The 18,414-nt window shown below is 42.5% G+C and overlaps 1 protein-coding gene across 2 annotated transcripts; it reads left to right on the plus strand.

Annotated features, from left to right (window-relative positions):
* The first annotated feature begins 3,258 nt into the window (after positions 1-3,258).
* lrrc28 (leucine rich repeat containing 28) lies at positions 3,259-14,751 on the plus strand. Of its 2 annotated transcripts, XM_084682695.1 has the most exons (10): positions 3,259-3,414; positions 4,146-4,379; positions 4,512-4,552; positions 4,907-4,944; positions 5,087-5,224; positions 7,605-7,811; positions 10,385-10,487; positions 10,585-10,760; positions 11,573-11,732; positions 13,175-14,751. In XM_084682695.1, the coding sequence occupies exons 2-10, from the start codon at positions 4,212-4,214 to the stop codon at positions 13,242-13,244; spliced, it is 1,101 nt and encodes a 366-aa protein (XP_084538821.1). In that variant the 5' UTR covers positions 3,259-3,414; positions 4,146-4,211; the 3' UTR covers positions 13,245-14,751. The 2 variants fall into 2 exon arrangements, with proteins under 2 accessions (XP_084538821.1, XP_084538822.1); XM_084682696.1 differs by lacking the exon at positions 13,175-14,751 and having other exon boundaries at positions 11,049-11,665.
* Positions 14,752-18,414: the final 3,663 nt, after the last annotated feature.

The following is an 18,414-nucleotide window of genomic DNA, read 5'->3' on the forward strand; positions in this document are numbered from 1 at the left end:
TCCGGGTTTCCTTTCTTAGCAGTTGCCTCTGTCTCACCAGTAAGAAAACACTGTTTCCCCTCACTGTCTTTTACTCACCCCACCTTCATCTTCTTCCAAAGTACCCTCCTCAAAGATGGTCTCTGCACACAGCCACCCAGATCCCAGAAGAAAACACCCTCATTCTCCTCTACCACAGACATCTACCACAGACATCTCGTTGGTACCATTACAATGGGTTTTAGGCCGTTTTCCCTACTAGATCCATTGATCATGGGTCTTGGTATTCTCAGGGCCGAAGTGTTTGGAGTGGAATAGGGGGAGACTCCTTGGCTGCCCCCGTAATCTCTCTACTCTACTACTGCTGCTGCTGATGTTGCTGCTTCAAATATATTGAATCAAGCAAAGGCCTTTACATGTAGAGCAATATGAGATGATACTGGAAAGAGATAACGAGGCAATTCTGGGTTCATATCTATCCATGTACAGTATATTATACCAACCAGACACAGACTTTCAGAATATTCAGATTTATAAACTTAAAAATAGGTGAGGAAACTTTGAGAGCACCTGAGTCGTTTTGTCCAAAGTTTAGAGGGTTCAAACCAGAGATTTGAGCTATAGAGAATTGAGAGTCAAAGACTTGGAAGAAATGTTGAGAAAAAGGTTTTTCGGTCCATGTCTATTGAAGCCTGGCCGTTCTGAACACAAGGCACTTAACAAGAAATAATTTTTATTTTAATACGAAACGATTAGGCTCCAGGAGATAATAAATGGAGGGTAGCAATGAAACTTGGGGTTGGTAGAGTGGCACATTGCTGGATGGAAAATGTTTTTGTGTGTTATTTTGTTAAAGAAAAAATAAATCCAGATCACCAGCTTTGTGCTCGTGTTTTTGCGTTATGTATATGGGTGCAAGTGCATCACATTTAGGTGTAGAGTATTCTTTAAGTATAGACATCTGTGCTATTTATTGTATTTTTTTCCATATTCTATTGTATAATTAGTAAGTTGGCCTGTTGCTTAGTGAATGTCCGTTTACAACAACAACAACAAAAAAATACTTTTTTTTTTTTTTCTTTCTTTCTTACTACTATAAAAACACATCTACAGTAGATTACGGGTAGTCCTTTGACAAAGAATAAGTGAAGTTTACATAACTTTATTGAGCAATTTTTGAATTGCAATCAATGCTAGCTTGCCGGTTTTATTGGAAACTTGTGCAGAAATAGACACGCTCCATATAATAGTTAAAATAAGATGGAGACCCCTGGGTCTGCCCGGGGTTTTGAATATGTACTATCTCTAGAGTTTGTACTGAAAGTCTTTCATAATTAATTGACCCAACAGTGCTTATCTGTTGGGCATTTCTGCATTTTGTCACAAAGGGGCCTTCATTTTCTCTTCAAGTAAGATTTTAAAAATAACATGAATCATATGTCCCAAATGGAATTCATTTTTGGGTAAAACTTCACCATAGAAAGTGCCATTGATGTATCTGTTTGGAATGGTTTAACCATAATGTCTCTCTTAGAAATCTTCAGCAACTACACTCCATGTATGTAACGACCATTGCAACAGTACATCTTGGAAAGGTTAAGATGAGTATACCAGATACATGTGAAATTCATGAATGCATTCATGATTTCATCAATTCATAACTGACTTATGTGTTGTGTAGGTTGGTTAATGTAGTAGCCAACTTCCATTGAAGGACCTGGAAAAATGTGCTATGGCAGACAATAGATCAAAGGGAGAAATGGCCTCCCCCCCACCCACACACACAATATTTTTTGCTACTCATTCTTATGTCATCATCTCACTCCTCTATCCCTCGTGACTTAGAATGACTATCTATGACTTACAGGGACTATCACATGGCATTTTTGCATCAGAACTTTTCCACTGGAGTCTATTCCATTTCATAGAAAAGGATAAAAGATGAATGAAAGGCTGGAGTTTTTGTCTGGTACTCCTACTGTTTCCTGTTTTGATTTAAACTTAACTGTAGTGCTGTAAGGGTGGCCTATTTTTCAGTGGACTGAACTAATGTTATAATTCTCATTCTCATGAGTCAAACCTGAGAGTGAATTCGTTGGGATCACGGTTGTCTTGGTGTTCTTATTCCCTCACTGTTATGTGCCACGGCTCCTTGCAATCTTGCCGTGTTAGTGATGTGGATTTCCATGGTCTTTAAAATGCCAGTGGTCTCTGGTGTGAAGTTATGATAATGGTTATTTCAATGTTTAGTGGTCTGACTTTTATTTGGCTCAATTCTACCACTGGAGAGCATCATATAGAACTGACATTGAAAACAGGACTCTTGTCTATATATATACACAGTATATATTTTATTTTTTTGTTACGAACAATGGCCAATTTGTTACCAAGAATTTGATGTGTGTAAATTATTCATACAAAACTCCTGTGTTTATATTGAAATGATTCTTTAGAGATTTCAATTATTTTTTTCTTTTGTATATTCTGTTGTAAGAATTTATTCCTGGTATCAATATATTCTGAATACTTTACATTCTGGGAGAAATAAACTGTTTATTTTAAATGGCAGAAGGAGAGGAGAATGTTTAGTTTCTCTTATTCATTCTTTTTCTAGTCATTTAAATTACCACAAGATTTAAGTTGAATAAAAATGTATGCAACAATTTGGTTTGTTAGCCCTTATTTTCTACAAGACTTAGTCTCACATCTCGAAACAATTACAATAGCATGCCTGTTGGGGATGGACCCTTTTTTACTTTAGCATACCAATCTTTTCTCTTCAGATCTTTGAAAACCATCCGCATAGGGGATGGACAAGTGGTCGGATTGGCCTTAGGCCCTCAATGGGACCTCTCTCCCTGTTCGGTCTACTCCAGGACTGCTGCCAGCTAAGCTGTTTTCTGCCCAATTGGAACCCAATAAGAATTTGCTCTTTACTAAGCAAATTATGCACTTGGAACATCCACAAAGAGACCCTGCAAGCTGACTTGGCTCTCTGGCCCAGGTCATTACCTCTTTGAGAGGACCACCATGCCACTGACAGCAATGAGACCTATTTTTCACTTTCCTACAGCGCCTGATTCATTGCATTACAGCTAGTATTTCCTCCGTGGATCCATTCATTGTTCAAAAGTAAAATAGCATGACAAATAGTGTATTCCTTACTTACTTTTTTATGATTATAATTTTAGTCTAAATCTAAAATGATGTCCGAAGCTGAACCTTGGACGTTATCGCACATTCAGGATGTTGTGGAGTGCCCCCGTGTGGTCCTTCAAAACAGTCCATGATTCCTTAAAAACTACATCGACCAGCAGTGGTTTTGACCAGAAATGACGACTCGCGTCAAGTTTGTAGATGAAATGACTTGTAACTAGCAGTACCTTTTATATGTGGGGCGAAGTAGAATGTAATGATGTGTTGTTTTTTAACAAGGTAAGACTGTGTCAAGATATTTCGCTGCATGCATACTTACTGTTAAACTTGAGAGTTAACGTGAGTTAGAGTGACTGTCTAGAAACGTAGCATAGCGAGCTAGCACTACCACTGTAGTTTGCTGTCTTGGCCTGGGTAAACATTAGCCTCGTAGCTGCAGACAGGCCTAGCTACTTGCACTGTATGAATTGGAGTTACTGTATGACACACATTGCAAAGGACTTGTTATTTATGATCGCCGGGCTTGTTGATAGTTAGCCGTAGACCATGCTTTTTATTGAATCGACTACGCAGCTAGTGGTTCGTACAGTCTTTCTAGTGTTAAATTAGCTAGCTAGCTACTGTCTTTATCTAGCTAAGCTATCCTATCAGTAGTAGCTACGAAGACCAACTCAACAGAGTGCCGGCTATACAGGCTGAAAAGTAGAACATAAATCAACTTTAGGCTTTTTAACCACAGTCAGCTAGCTAGCTACAAGCAGCTATTCTACCTACACTTGAAAGAAACAGCTGAGAATTGTTGGATGGTAGGCAATACTTTGGTTTAAGATGTCAAAAGGACATAGATGTTAGATGTCCCTTGGACATCTCTTGACCTTGGCCTTGCATCAGTCTACAGTCCAGCAGCGTAATCGCCACTGCTGTATGTAATTCACAGTTTACATTTTAGTCGCGTGACTTCTCTCTGATTGTGTGTTAAATTTTGCATGGCTACTTGTTTCTTGTTGTAGGCCATGACAGTGATTTAGAAGAAGGTGTGACATAAACACCTCTTCAGAAGTGGCTTTTCGATTGAAATGGCCTCTGAACTCCACGAGGCTATATTTGTGGCCAAACAGGAGCGCCACAAGAACCTGTTCCTTAACTACAGAAACCTGAACATCTTCCCTGTGGAACTCCTGAAGGATGAGGGTCTGCAGTTTTTGGAGAGGCTATACATGAAGAGGAACTCTCTTACTACGCTGGTGTGAAATTGACATGGATGACAGTGTTTTAAAGTGTGGTTTAATGAAAATAACATTTGAGGCATTTTATTATTGTGTGTGGAAAAGCAATTTTTTTTGTATTAATTCTAACTTTAACCCTCTCTTCCATAGCCTGACAGTCTTGCACAGAAGCTCCCAAATTTAATTGAGTTGTAAGTACCAATTTAATACAATATTATGTAGACACAAGTGGATAATATTGTCCATGTAATACATGCAATTAATTACTGGGAATACAAGACAGCCAAATGCACACATGTGGTAATAGGGAAATGCGTTCTTATTGTATTGGCTCTGATTGGAAATTATCCACTTCTATACTCTGTACAGCTGATTGGAATTAATCCTGGGGACCAGTATTTTACATTTAGTCCAGTAGATGTCGCCAGAGGTTTGAGACGAATTATACTGCCTGAAAAAAACCATAGCTTTTTTCCCTTCCATATGCTATCATTGTGCTTTACTCAGAATGTAAAACATTACTAATTAACTTAATCTTGTTTAAGGTATCTTCACTCCAATAACATAGTCATCATTCCTGAAGGTAAATCCTCTATTTTCCCTTAGTAGCAGCATTTGTAGAGGCCCCTACAATAAATAATTTTTATTCACACACTATTATCAGGAAAGTGTTTATTATTATTAATTTAAAATCGACTGTTCTCTTTGTTTCCGATATGGTCCAGCTATTGGGAACCTAGCCAAGCTTCAGTCCCTGGATCTTAGTGACAATGCACTTCAAGTAATTTGTCCAGAAATTGGTCGCCTTCGCTCACTACGACATCTGAGACTGGCCAATAACCAGCTCAAATTTCTTCCGCCAGGTATTGTCATCTCACTGTATCTCTAGTACAATGTATCTAAACATCATATGCCAACAAAAAAACCACACAGTTATTATTCAAAAAACTAGCAATTGAACCTATGATGTATGTGGTCATTTCATTTATTGATAGTCGCACCAAGACATGTTATTAAACCAGTGTCATCCGCATCTGATGGTTTGTTAGAGCCTCTTAGCGGGAGCTGCTTTGGCCCTCTCGGTCAGGCTAATCCTGGCCTCTGGTGTGTCTGAGCCCAGGCCTGGGCTGGCAGAGAGGCCCTTTCAGCAAACGTATCTACAGCAGCCAACATCTTCTCCTCTTCCCCCTTTCCCCTCTCCTCTGGCCACAACACACCTCACTCTCTGCTTTCCTAATTTAGTAACGGTAAGCCCAAATATGCAGTCAGGCCTGCGGAATGTCAGGCAGACGCCCAAAGAGTGCTGTGTGGTTTTAGCAGCAGCCAGGGGTTCTGGGACGGGTACTGACAGTGGCTGGAGGTGGGAGGCAGAGGTCAGAAATGGACTCCTTTGACCTCGCTACCATTCCTAACACAATTTGGGGCAGATGCATCCCATGCATCTTAATCTAGTTATTGAGAAGATTTGTTGAATCAAGAATTTAGTAATTTGACTGAAAGCTTGCAAATGATTTTAAAGTGTCACTCTTACCAATGAACAAATATGTGATTTGTATGCCAAATATTATGACCTTCAGTTATCTAGTGTTTTCCACTGGCTTTTTCTTTATTCATTGTGTATTATGACACAGTGGCTCATATGGGTTGATCAGAAAACGGCGGTCATAGTGTATTGACATAGTTTAGCTTGTGTTAGCACACACATTACACAAATACCAAAAGAGTCTGTCTGTAGATTTTGGACGATCTCAAGTCCTGTTACCACATTTCTGATCTTTGGTTAGTAAGTAAGGCCACAGTAGGCTTCCTTTGCCAAAACAAACCTCACTGCCTCTCACTTTACAGGAGATGAGGTGTTTTCTTCTTCACTATAGAGTAAAGAACATTGTGTGTCTGAGTAGACCGGGTAAGAGAGCAACCGGGAGGACAGACGAAGGAATGGGCCACCAAGGCAACAGGCCAACCGGCCAACCGCTTTACCTCATTTTGGTGTCAAGTCTGTTTGCCAACTGAGAACTCTGAACTTGTGCAACCTTTACATTTTCCTGCTAGACACATAGTGTGTTATTTTTCCAGTTTTGACTGTCTAAATCTGTTTAAAACAGACTGTTCTGCCATGCAAGACTACAGGGATGTTCATGTGTTAACTATGGCTCAAGTGAATAAAGTACAGGGCAGGCCATTTACTTTCTGATAACATTCTAACAGTTTCTGTATGTCACCCCTTATCTCTGCTCATGCATGTTTGTGGTGGTGATAGTGTAAGGTGAAGTGCTGTTTGTAAATATCTTGTTAAGTACCACAGTCTCAAAGTATACTAGTATGCATATTTTATGAGGAATGTTATTTATGTATGAGGCAGTTGCATGCAATCCTTGTGTAGCAAGGTAGCTGACATAAAGATTGAGGGAAACTAGCAAGCACTGTATGTTGTATGTAGAACAGTACAATTTTTATTGCATTGCAAGGCATGTTGACTGAAACAAGTGCTGAGTCAGAAATCTACTTGATAAAAGCACCATGATCAGTGTTGTTTTTGTTAATGGTAAATGCATTGTACTGTAAATACACTTCATGACAACAGAGGGTAAAGGCTGACAGAAGACCCCATAAATGCGACAGTAAACACAGCAAAGCACGTTATAAGTATATAAGTTAGTATATATAAGTGTATATATAAGTTATAAATTCCCTCCAGACATGATGCGAATCGCAGAATAGAATTTGAGGTATGATTTTACTCTGCAGTCTTTAGTCTTAGCACTGTGCGATAAAAGGTTGCCAGTTAAGTTGTGTTTATTTACTCGGTTTAGGCTACCTTTTTGACCAGGAGCAAAGAAGACATTCTTTTCTTTCTCTGTCCCTCACACTTTCTCGCCAGTCCTCTATAGTGCCGTTAACAAGCTAGAGAGATGCTCTTTCTCTCTCTGGACACACTCCCTCCACAGGGGGTAAATCCCTGCGAATTCACCCACAGTGAGAAGTTCTATGGAACAAACTTTGGTCTCATTATCACACATTGTTTCGGGAGAAACAGGGTCCTTGTTTCTCAACAGGGTACGACCGGAAGCACGCTTCGTTTTCTCTTTTCCCCTCATTTCCCTTTTACGATTTACCGATTTGTCTGAATGTCCCCAAACATACTCCACCACGCAGTAGTCCACCTCATCACTCATGAAAACACAGCTTCGATGTCTGCTGCGGTCTCTGTCTAAGCCTGACCTCTCGGCGGGTGCGTTCCAGAAATCGGGGACCTGCGAGAGCTGGAGACTCTGGATGTTTCCATGAACCTGCTGAGCTGGCTGCCGGAGCGCCTGCACCAGTGCCTGTCTCTGCAGTGCTTGACCGCTGACCGCAACCACCTGCACAGCCTGCCCCGCCAGCTCTGCCAGCTGCAGAGCCTCAACGAGCTCTCCATGGCTGCCAACTGCCTGATGTCGCTGCCCTTGGGTAAGCCACCGTGGGATTGGTGGGAGAGGGGTTAGAGGGGAATTCAGTGGTTTGGGGATCTTTGGCTACTTCTGTCCAGACACAGTACCATATAATAATTGGTGTTATTCTATATCTGTGCTATTTTATATATTATTATATTATATATTCTATGATATAGCATCCATGACTATTAATATTAGTAATAACCATTACATCTATTTAATAAATATCTTCAAATGAATAAACCTAAATTGCCAAATAAGGTGGATCAAGTCCTTGTTTTAAAATATGACATTTTGAGTAGAGGGGGAAGCTGGAGGTTCCCTGAGAGTATGCTGGCTTTATGCAGGTTCACATGGGATTTTGTGGGATAGCGGTGAGCATGGTGGATGAAGGCTTTTGAAGAGAGGTTACAGAGTAGATCAAAGGCTGGAAAGCGGCTTCTCCAACACCTCTCCTGCTGCTGCTGACAACCCGACAGACTTCTGGGCTGGCGACGACTCATCTGGGCAGCACACACCTTGTCACTCACACTGAGAATGTAAACCCTACTGTCTTTGTGGTAACGTTTTGAATCAAATCAAATGTATTTGTATAGCCCTTTTTACACGCAAGCATGTCACAGAGGGCTTCACATACGCCTATAGAACTGCCCTTCAACCAATCTAAACCCTCAAGGAAGACAAGGAAAAACTCCCAGAAAAACTCCCCACGGGAGAAAAAAATGGAAGTAACCTTGGGAGGAGCAATTCAGAGAGGGATACCCTCCTCCTGAAAGGAAGTTCCTTTACTTTTTGGCCAATTGAATGGCATCTTTCTGGTCATATAAATGTGTTGCAGTTTCATACGCGCAAGTTATCGAGTTATTGTCTTTTTTAAGAATACGTTTTTAAGGAGTTGGAATCTCCCTTGGCCAATCATTTTTTAAATGGTAAATGAATAATGTAATGTGCAAACAGGCCTTATCTCAACATTATTGGTGCTGTGTCTGTAGCCCTATGAAATCTATTTCTCAGCATGCTGTGGTACATGATGACAAGCAGGACGTTACACGCATATTCCAAGCTTCTGTCTCCTCTGTCTACATTCACCAGGGGATGTTTTTCAGCACAGAGTGATCTTTGTTCGTCGTCAGCCATGTGCGCGGCATATGCTAATGGTGTGATGTTAGGGAGCACTGCTCCAGCCAGGGGCCGTGTGTGTGTGTGTGTGTGTGTTTGTGTGTGTGTGTGTGTGTGTGTGTGTGTGTGTGTGTGTGTGTGTGTGTGTGTGTGTGTGTGTGTGTGTGTGTGTGTGTGTGTGTGTGTGTGTGTGTGTGTGTGTGTGTGTGTGTGTGTGTGTGTGTGTGTGTGTGTGTGTGTGTGTGTGTGTGTGTGTGTGTGTGTGTGTGTGTGTGTGTGGTATCTTCTGGGCTCTTCCTGGGTCTAGGCCCTTTGATCTGTCCAGTCTGGTTACCGCCCGCCTGCCTGTCTGCGTGGTGGAAACGCTTCAGACACTGCCTGCCCTCCGCAGTGCTACGGGCCACATGAAAAGGAGCCTTGTTGCTGTTAGTCCTCCACAGATGGACTGCTTTTCTCTGCTGTAGAATACAGATATGTGTGTGTTTGCTAAAGAGAGAAGGCACAATACCAAATGCCAATTCCACACACACAGAGCCAGAAGATTAGGAGCATGTAAACACAACAGGTTTCTGGCCTTTATGTATATAGTTGACTTCCAAGACTGTGAGTGCTGACAGCTAAATGGGACCGTTTGGCAGTTACCAAATAGGTATTTAATAGCCACCATTACAATAGCTGGGTAATCTCCCCATTGACATAATAGCTGTAATTTGGTGAAGAGGCATTGGAGCATCTCTCGCTTGCCACCCCCTTTGATGGATTCCCTGGCCGTCAGCCTCTCCTCCCCTTCTCCCACCCTCCCCTTTTGCCTCCCTCCCAGCACAGTCACACCCGTGCCGAAGCCTCCAGGCTGGGGCTAATGGCACAAGCCGGGTGAGTGCAGTAACGAAGGCGGTGGATGGGGTTGTTACCAGGGTGAAGCTGCGGGTGCGAAGAGCCCCCTTGCTGTGAGGTGCTGAGAGGCAGCCCAGAGGGGGGTGGGGGAGGATGATAATGAGCCAAGCATGCTAATAAGGGCCTTGGGAGGAGGGGAGGAACAAGGTGTGTGTGTGTCGGCTGGGTGGGGGGCAGTGTGTGTGTGTGTGTGTGTGTGTGTGTGTGTGTGTGTGTGTGTGTGAGTGGGCGGGTGTAGCCCCCCCCCACACACATCTTCAAAGGATCTCATATCACTACATCGTTGCCAGAGGAACACTCAAGGATAGCATCGACTCAAGTTTACATCAAGGGCAAAGAGTGTTCCCACAGTCAGCCTTGCATATTCAGCCAGGCTGTGGATGCAGGTGGAGAGGAGAGGAGAGTGCTTCTCACACGGTCCCCACACGTGACCAGTAGGATCCCTCTCGCGGCACACAAGGCCCCTCTCTGGTTGTGTGGAGATGTTGATGGGAGCTCCAGAGGGATGCTGGCGATGGCTCAGCACGGTAAGGATGTTTCTTTTTTGACTTTTACCATCTGTTGTTTTGCCTTCAGATTTGGGCCGCTCCCGGGAGCTGCAGTTTGTGTTTGTCGACAACAACGTTCACCTCAAAGGCCTTCCGTCTTACCTGTACAACAAAGTCATTGGCTGCAGTGGGTAAGTACAAGCAAGGTTGTTTTAGTTTTTGTAACTATTATTATGTTGTTGTTTTTTTTTTTTTTTTTTTTTAAACCTATGCTCTGTCTCTGTGCAGATGCGGTCTGTCAGCACAGGTACCAGACAGCAAGTTGCTTTCCCTGGCCCTGGGGGAGGTGACTGTGCCCCTGCCAGCCGAGGTCAAGACAGTAGGCTCTGAGACAGAGAGAGTAGTTCCTCTGGAGGAGCTCTCCATCAGGGCGCTGTATCACATCTGCCACCAACATAGCAAGGGTGAGCAGAGCCCATATTATGGACAACCTGTAGAATGTAGACAGAAAACCCATTTATCCTGTAGCTTATCCTCCAAACTCGCATGTAGATTGTCTGAACACCAAAGCCTCACTCGTTTATTCCAGCTATACAGATGTGAGAAGTTCCTTCTCTTTGAGTCTTAATTGGAAGTGTGTTTGATTTTGACAGTGCTATTTTGCTGTGGGGTAGTGCGTTGCACCCTGTCAGCTCTTTAGGATTCAACCATACTTCTGACTCACTCTTTTTTTTTTTTTCCCCCAAAAAAAGAAAGAAAAGAAGAATTGGAAAATATCTCATTATGGCCTTTGATGTCCCTGAAGAAGATTCACTCAAAACGAAATTTCTCCATTGTTGCTGCAAAGATTTTTATATATTTTTTTGCCACAAAATATTCTCAGTAGGACGAGCTACGTTCCTCAGTAGAAAAGGTTTTTCAGATTGTAGAATCCGTTTTTCTTTTTTTTGTCTTTTTTTATCCAAATGTCACACAGTCCTTTATAGCCGCATAAAACCCACATCAAGAAACCAGTGTTCTGTAGAAGACATTTTGAGATGGCTGACTATTACCACAAGCATCTTTGTAACTCATTGTGTGTCTACACCAATGAAAGTTTGGTACAATTTAAGATCGTTTTATTGAAAACATTTTATTATTGTGTTGACTGCACTGTGTTGGATCGTCTTGTGCAACATACAGCAGTGACACCTGCCTGGAATGGTCCTAGGCACAGCAGTTGTAGAATCACAATGAGCTAGCTAACATTAGCGCTGTTGTTTTCCTTGCGTCTCAGAGCTAAGCCTCTTGCCGCCCTTCCTGTTGCCCAAGAGTCTACTGGACGTACTGCTGTGCCCCCTGGGCCACTGTCACCGCTGCAGCCAGCCCATGTTCACCATCGTCTACCCCAAGCTCTTCCCCCTCAGAGAGACCCCCCTGGCTGGGGTGCACCGCAGGTACGCTACAAACCAGGAGGGGCTGGGGCTGTGGAAGTGCATGATTAGCACAGGCGTGAAAACTCAAACATCAAACGTATATATACAGGATGGATGGGTATATATATACACACGCATGCATGCATCTTTCTCCTCCCTCCCCTTGTCTGTACACATGCATATACAAACACTCCTCTCCAGCTCCCTATCTCACACCTCACTCCTCTAGTGCCCGCCGGCTCATTTTCAGCTCAGCGTTCCCTGTACTATCCATCTCTGCCACCCTCGGTTTGTGATAAAACACCCTGCACGCTCGCCATCACGTGCTCCACCTAGACTGTGGCTGGTGCTAGAGAATATTGTCCTCCCGCTATCTCTACCTCCCTCTGTACCTCTGTCTTCCTCTTTCCACATCCCTCTCTACCTCCCTCTCCTCCATCTCCAGCCCTCTCTCCAGTGCCCCCCCGCTGTCAGAGCTCAGTGCGAGGCTGGCGTGGGGGGCAGGTTTGCAGGGACAGGCAGGCTAATTGAAAGGGAAGGCTGTCGTGGCTGATTCCCTCTGACAGAGCTGCTTTGCCAGGGGAAGCTCTGTCGCAATGCCACCCGCTGTGAGTTAGTACAAGGTGTGTGTGTGTCAAATAAATCCTTTTTGGATTTCACTGCAAGACCTTGAAAAGCGGTAGAAAGTTGGTAGCAATTGTAGTATAAGTACTGTTGCTACAATTTCTAATTAAACCACTGCAAGTAACTATTGTCCTCTGTCCCTGCCAGTGTCATATTCTACTTCTTTGTATGGAGGGTTGACAGTATAGACTGTAGGACTTACCACAGAGTCCTTACATTTATACCAACTTGCCCATGTTCAGTATTTCACGCTTTGATACCTCACCTCCCTCCCCCGTCCTGCTGACGCACTATATCACATCAACCCACAAGCTAATCTCCTCACTGGAATGGCATCCACAGCCTTGTCACATACCCTCCTAGTGTCTACTGTCACTTAGCCAGAGCTAGCTAACTTACTAGCCTGCTGCTAGCCTTCACGCCCACATCCCCCACCACCCTCCCCCCTCCAAACGCTGGTGTTGGCAGGAAGAGCCAGAGTCAGTGGCGTGCTGTATAATCAGTGTGTACAGCCCTGGCCTACGTAGCTTCCTTGTCTGTGTTGGAGTGGGCCGTGGGTGGGTGGGGGAGGGTGTTCAGACAGTAATTTATGGGGCTGTCTAATTGACTAAATGAGACGGGGAGATGGAGGGCTGAGGTGATTAGAGTCTGGAGAATATAAGCCTCAGACCCCTGCTGTTTCTGCTGCCATGTGCAACACCATGGCCAAACACTGGACTCATCATGATGTCTAAGCACAGAGGGACTTATTCGTAGGAGCACACTCTATCCTTGTACCTGGGATTCATATTCCACTTACTGTTGGCAAGTCTGTTAAATGGCATCTATCTTCTCCATAGGACCACAGTGAGTTTCGTGGCCTACTGCTGCTCCAGCCAGTGCGTACGGACGTTTGACCTCCAGGGATGACTTTGTGGCGCTTGCCCCTCCCCCCTTGCGTAAGCACATCCATTGGTGCCAGCTCCAGTCTCCTTGACCAGTAAGAAGGAAGCCTGTTTGAGTCCACTAATGGACAGTGATGCTTCTGCCATCTCCACTTCTTCTGTGTGAGGATAGATGAAGGATTGAAGTTGAACCTCATCCATTCACTGACACGGTGAAGGGGAAAGCTGAACACTGAATGGATTCAAGTCATGGAAAAGTCTTAACTGCACTTTTAATTCTCAACCTCACAGTTGAAAATGATTTTAGTACTGATGGTAGGCTAAATTGAAATGACAGAATATGTATAAATGATTCATCTCATGTCTGCAGTTGACAACATCACAGTAAAGTACATACTGTTTGTAATAGCCTAATCCCCAGCCATGGGGTTTAGCATAGTGCAGTCTGTTGGTAATATTCCTCTCACAGAAGGAAGACTACTCTACAGGTCTGTCACAAGTGGAAGTAAAGTCTTGAAAAATGAGCAAACAATTGTGATTTGTTTTTCATAATGGAGGATCTATTTTGGGGTTTTCTATAGATTTTTTTGAATAAATTGATAGGAAGTTTTTGATTAAACTTTTGATGACTGCAATGTCTGTTTTTAATAATCCCCCTTTAAAAAAGTTCTGAAAATATATTCTTCAAAACCAAAGGTTTAGCATTCTTTCTCTTTACCTCTCCTAGTAATTTTGAAAAGCAAAATGTTTGTGATGAATGGAATTGCAATACATTTCAAGATGAATACACATTTCATGTTTGAGTGTTGATCAACACTAATTTAGACTTCTCAATTGTTCAAAATTGTCAATTGTTAACCAGATGTGAAAAAATGAATGTTTTTCATATTGTGTTTTCCACTTTACACCATAACTTGTGCTGCATACACATGACATTTATAAGAATGATCTCCTTTTACTGTAATTGGCCACAAATTACAGGATCCAATTTAAAAGACGTCCGTTAATATCAAGACCCAAAAAGCCACATGCCCTACCAGCATAGAGGGCAGCAAAGTTCTGTGAAAGTCTTAAGAATGTAACCGTAGACTCAAACAGCATTTAGTCGTGCTATAGAATCACCAGTCCGCTCAAGATAAACTATCATTTAAGAATTGTCAAGCTAGAGCCCTGGCAAGTTATTGTTTTGGATACACAATGTCTGTATTGGCAACTCAACGTTTTTGAAGAATTGTCAAGCATGAATATGACACATTAATGCACAGCCGTATAGACAAAAAAGCCAGCAAAGTATTTACATGATTGGGTCTACTACAAAGACTACCTATTGTAAAGCATCCTACTGTATTATATTGGTTAAGTCTGAGTTGAATTATTTTCAGGATTCCTGCACTGTGAAGGCCTTGTGTCATTCATTTGTTTAACTGAACATTGTATGTTTATGATTACTACGTTATACAGTACCAAGTTGATTATTCTCTTATTTGAATTTCTTGCATTTTGCAATAAAGATCATGAATGTTTAACATGGATGGAAACGTTCCTAGTCATATGTCATGTACAACACACAAGGGTCTTCAACATGCTGCAAATATATCCCATGGTTTACTTTTTGAGTTGTAGAATAGCATCTCACACACACACACAGAAACGTATTCCATATATTTATATGGTTGTTTTTGGAGAAGAGCACTGGTCAGGTTGCTGCGTGTGTGTTTCTAGTCCGTCCTTGCCACGTCAGGACCAAACACCTTCCAGTCCAGAGTCCCAACATCCAGGACGGCTCTCAGTCCTCTGCAGCTGAACAATGAAAGGGAAGACTGTGTTTTTCTCTAGGACATCTCTTTATGAAGGGCAAAGCCAAGGCATGACCCTGATTGTAGCCTGTCCATCTATACACCATGCATGGGGCTCTGAAGGCTTTGGTGACAAAGTCTTGAAATTGTATGATCAAAAAACATCACGAACACTAGACTGTAGAGTGGATACAAATCCACTCTACACCTGCGATTCCCAACCCGTGGGCTGCGGCCCACTAGTAGTCCATTAGGGTAATGCAGGAGGGCTGCCAAACCAATGAAAAATAAATATCTAAATATTTATATATACTGTTCATAAATTATAAAAAATTATTTAATGTTTTCATGAAATTTTTTCTTTAATTCATCATGACCGAAACGCTTATAGATGCTCCTGACCCGTTGACAAAAGACCAACTGACATTTCCACCTTAACTTGCATACGCCCACTTCAATTTACTATGCTGGAATAGTATGACAATGGACAATTACAAAGGTTATCTCACACAGTAAAAGTAGCTTGTCTAACTATCACTAGCTAGATTTTGAACGGATTTGAGCAGTAATGTTAGCTAGGCTAGCTAGCTAACAATTTTTTACTGGTTGTAGTTACGCAGGTTACCTCTCTTTACAATGTGTGCTTACTGTGGCGCTGATGGACACTTTGTCTTCTTTGATCGCTCAAATACATTTCACATTTAGTCATTTAGTAGACGCTCTTATCCAGAGGGTTAGGGTTAGTGTTAGTAAGTACAGGAACATTCCCCCGAAGCAAGTACCTTGCCCAAGGACACGTCATTTTGCACGGCCAGGAATCGAATCGGCAACCTTCTGATCAATAGCCCGATTCCCTAACCGCTCAGCCATCTGACTCCCTTCAAATTTTGCTGTGAAAGCAAACTGTAAGGCTGCCGCAAAGCGCGAAGTAAGAGAACGGATGGGTTGTTAGTTGGCCCTATGCAAGTGGGCCGCAAAGTGGAAAAGGTTGGGAATGGCTGACCTACAGTATAACTGTGCATTGGGGTCTCTAATCAAGACAACGTTAATACAACCTTTTTTTTTAAATACTTTTATTTGACCAGGGAAGTTCACAAGTATTCTGCATTGAGCACCAAGGAAACTCAGATTCCCAGAAGGCATCCTAGTCCCAGTGAAAGCTGCTATCATGGTGCCTATTTACTGTACGCCATTGATCTGCATAAGGAAAATTAGTGTTTGTCATGATTGCTCACTGTCATTTTAGTCTTAAATTATCTAAGACTGCAATTGGTTGTGCAGGAGTGAATAGCAGTTTAGAGTTCATGAGTTCGTGAGAAACCAAATCCAGCGCGGTGTTCAGATTTCCTGATGTTTGTTAGCCTAATCAAACCAACACCCTATATGTCACAATTACTATTCCGTTCACACACACACCCTGCCTTAATGTGCTTCTCACCTTCACTCCTGGCTAAGTGTCCTGGGGGACAGTGTGTTGTGGTATCAGGTTGCTAGTGTCGGACACACTGGCAAGGTCACAAGAGCAGCCATGAGGTGAGTCTGGGTTGAGAGGCAAAAGGACATACTCCAAACTTACTTCAACATATATGTATGTATAAAAAATAATACTGTACTATATACAATGACCATTGGTTTAGAATATACAGTATGTTTTGAAACAGTTTGAAACTTCAGTAAATGCAAATAAACTGTGAGGCTGAGCCAGGCTCTGCAATGAGCTCATGTTCTGCTGAAGGATCTGAAGGATCTGAAGGATGCGCTCTTGTCTTTGCCAAGTGAAGTTATTTGGGGTGACGGAGCGACAGGGGTAAAGGGGTAGCTGAATGAGGAAATACAAATCAGCAATCAACCTTCTGAAAAGGAACGGGGGTGAGATCATTCTTTACCAAATTAATCACAAATGTTTGGCAGAGGAAGAGACAGACTGACACCCCTGGCCCTCATTGACCAAAAAAGGCAAAAATGAAAATAAGTGAGAGGAGTAACTTCAGGCATGGTTAGTTAAATATGTGGGGTGCAAGTGGAGAGAAAGCGGACGCTAGGCTAGTTGTCAGATGCTGTGTATGTGTCATGTGAGTATGACAGTGTTCCTTCAAAGAATGGATCAGGTAGAATAGGTATAAAAGCTCAGTATAGGTTCAGCCGCAACTCCCACTTGAGCTTGACTCCGCAAAGTGATAAATGATTTGAAGGGTGTTAAACTACATTACGTATACTGTAGAATCTCATGATATTTTGAGCCAGCACCCTTCTCACCGGTTAACTCTGATAGATGAGTGGAAAGTGCCGGTATGCTAGACCTTCATTTTTTTTTGCACTGCTCCTCTCTCCAAGGAGCAGGATTTATATAGATTTGGTCCTCTGGTTTCCATTGGTTGAGAAGTTGAGAGATTCTCCCCTATGGGGCTGAAAAATACAAAGGATGTGTTTGTTTGTGTGTGTATGTGCATATTAATGTTTGTTTGAGAGAGAGAAAATAGGGAAAGAGAATGATATAGAGTACATGTGTGTGTCTGTCTGTTTGTGTGTGAGTGTGTGTGTGTGACAGCAGGAACAGCTCTAACAAAGAGTTGAGCGCTCACTGTGCAACTTTGACCTTTACTCTCAGCCAGCTCTAAAACCGATGTCGTCATGGTAAACTTTGGCTTCATTACACCCCACAATGGGACAATGGCAGGAAACAGTGTTTATATGGCAATACTATAGATAATATTCAACAACCAGTTACCTTCGGGAGTACTGTTCAAGTTTGACCATTAGGTCACGGCATAATCTAGTTCTTCTGATCTACATTTGTATTGTAGCTGCTAGTTAGTTTTTGCAGGTTTTGATCTGGTTTATTTGGGATCCCCCTCTGACTCCAAAACATAAAACTATTTACACCCCAGCATGGTACTGCACACAAAGAGAGGATGTGGCCAGATCGGGACAATTTAGGGAACAGGTGCATACACAGAGAATTTTCCGCATGAAAACTGATCCACCAATACTGATCTTGAGGAACAGTCATACTACATACTCTCAATAAAAATGAAAGTACGATAATAGTGTAACAGGATGATTTTGTTTAAACTGATTCTATTGTGGGAAGCTCAGGTCCTATTACAAACAAACACTAACAGGTTCCTTTGTGAGTGACTTCAATGTCACCTCAAACAGCAGCCTTGGAAAAAACAAAACAGATAAAGCAAAGTGCAGAGAGTTAGGATGGGGCAGAGAAAGGGTTCTGTCAGAATGAAGAGCCAACAAAACAGCCTTAGGCTGAACGACACAAGCTTTACCTTTTACAACGTTAATGGAGACTTTACAATGAGTGTGTGTTAAGAAAACCTTGTGGTGTTCGCCAGGAGAGTTAAAACAATGGCAGTACTGCACTTGAATATGAAAAATGACAAATGG

The sequence above is a fragment of the Hypomesus nipponensis genome, chromosome 19 (assembly GCF_054491055.1).
Source record: "Hypomesus nipponensis isolate SF chromosome 19, ASM5449105v1, whole genome shotgun sequence".
Taxonomy (NCBI): Eukaryota; Metazoa; Chordata; class Actinopteri; order Osmeriformes; family Osmeridae; genus Hypomesus; species Hypomesus nipponensis.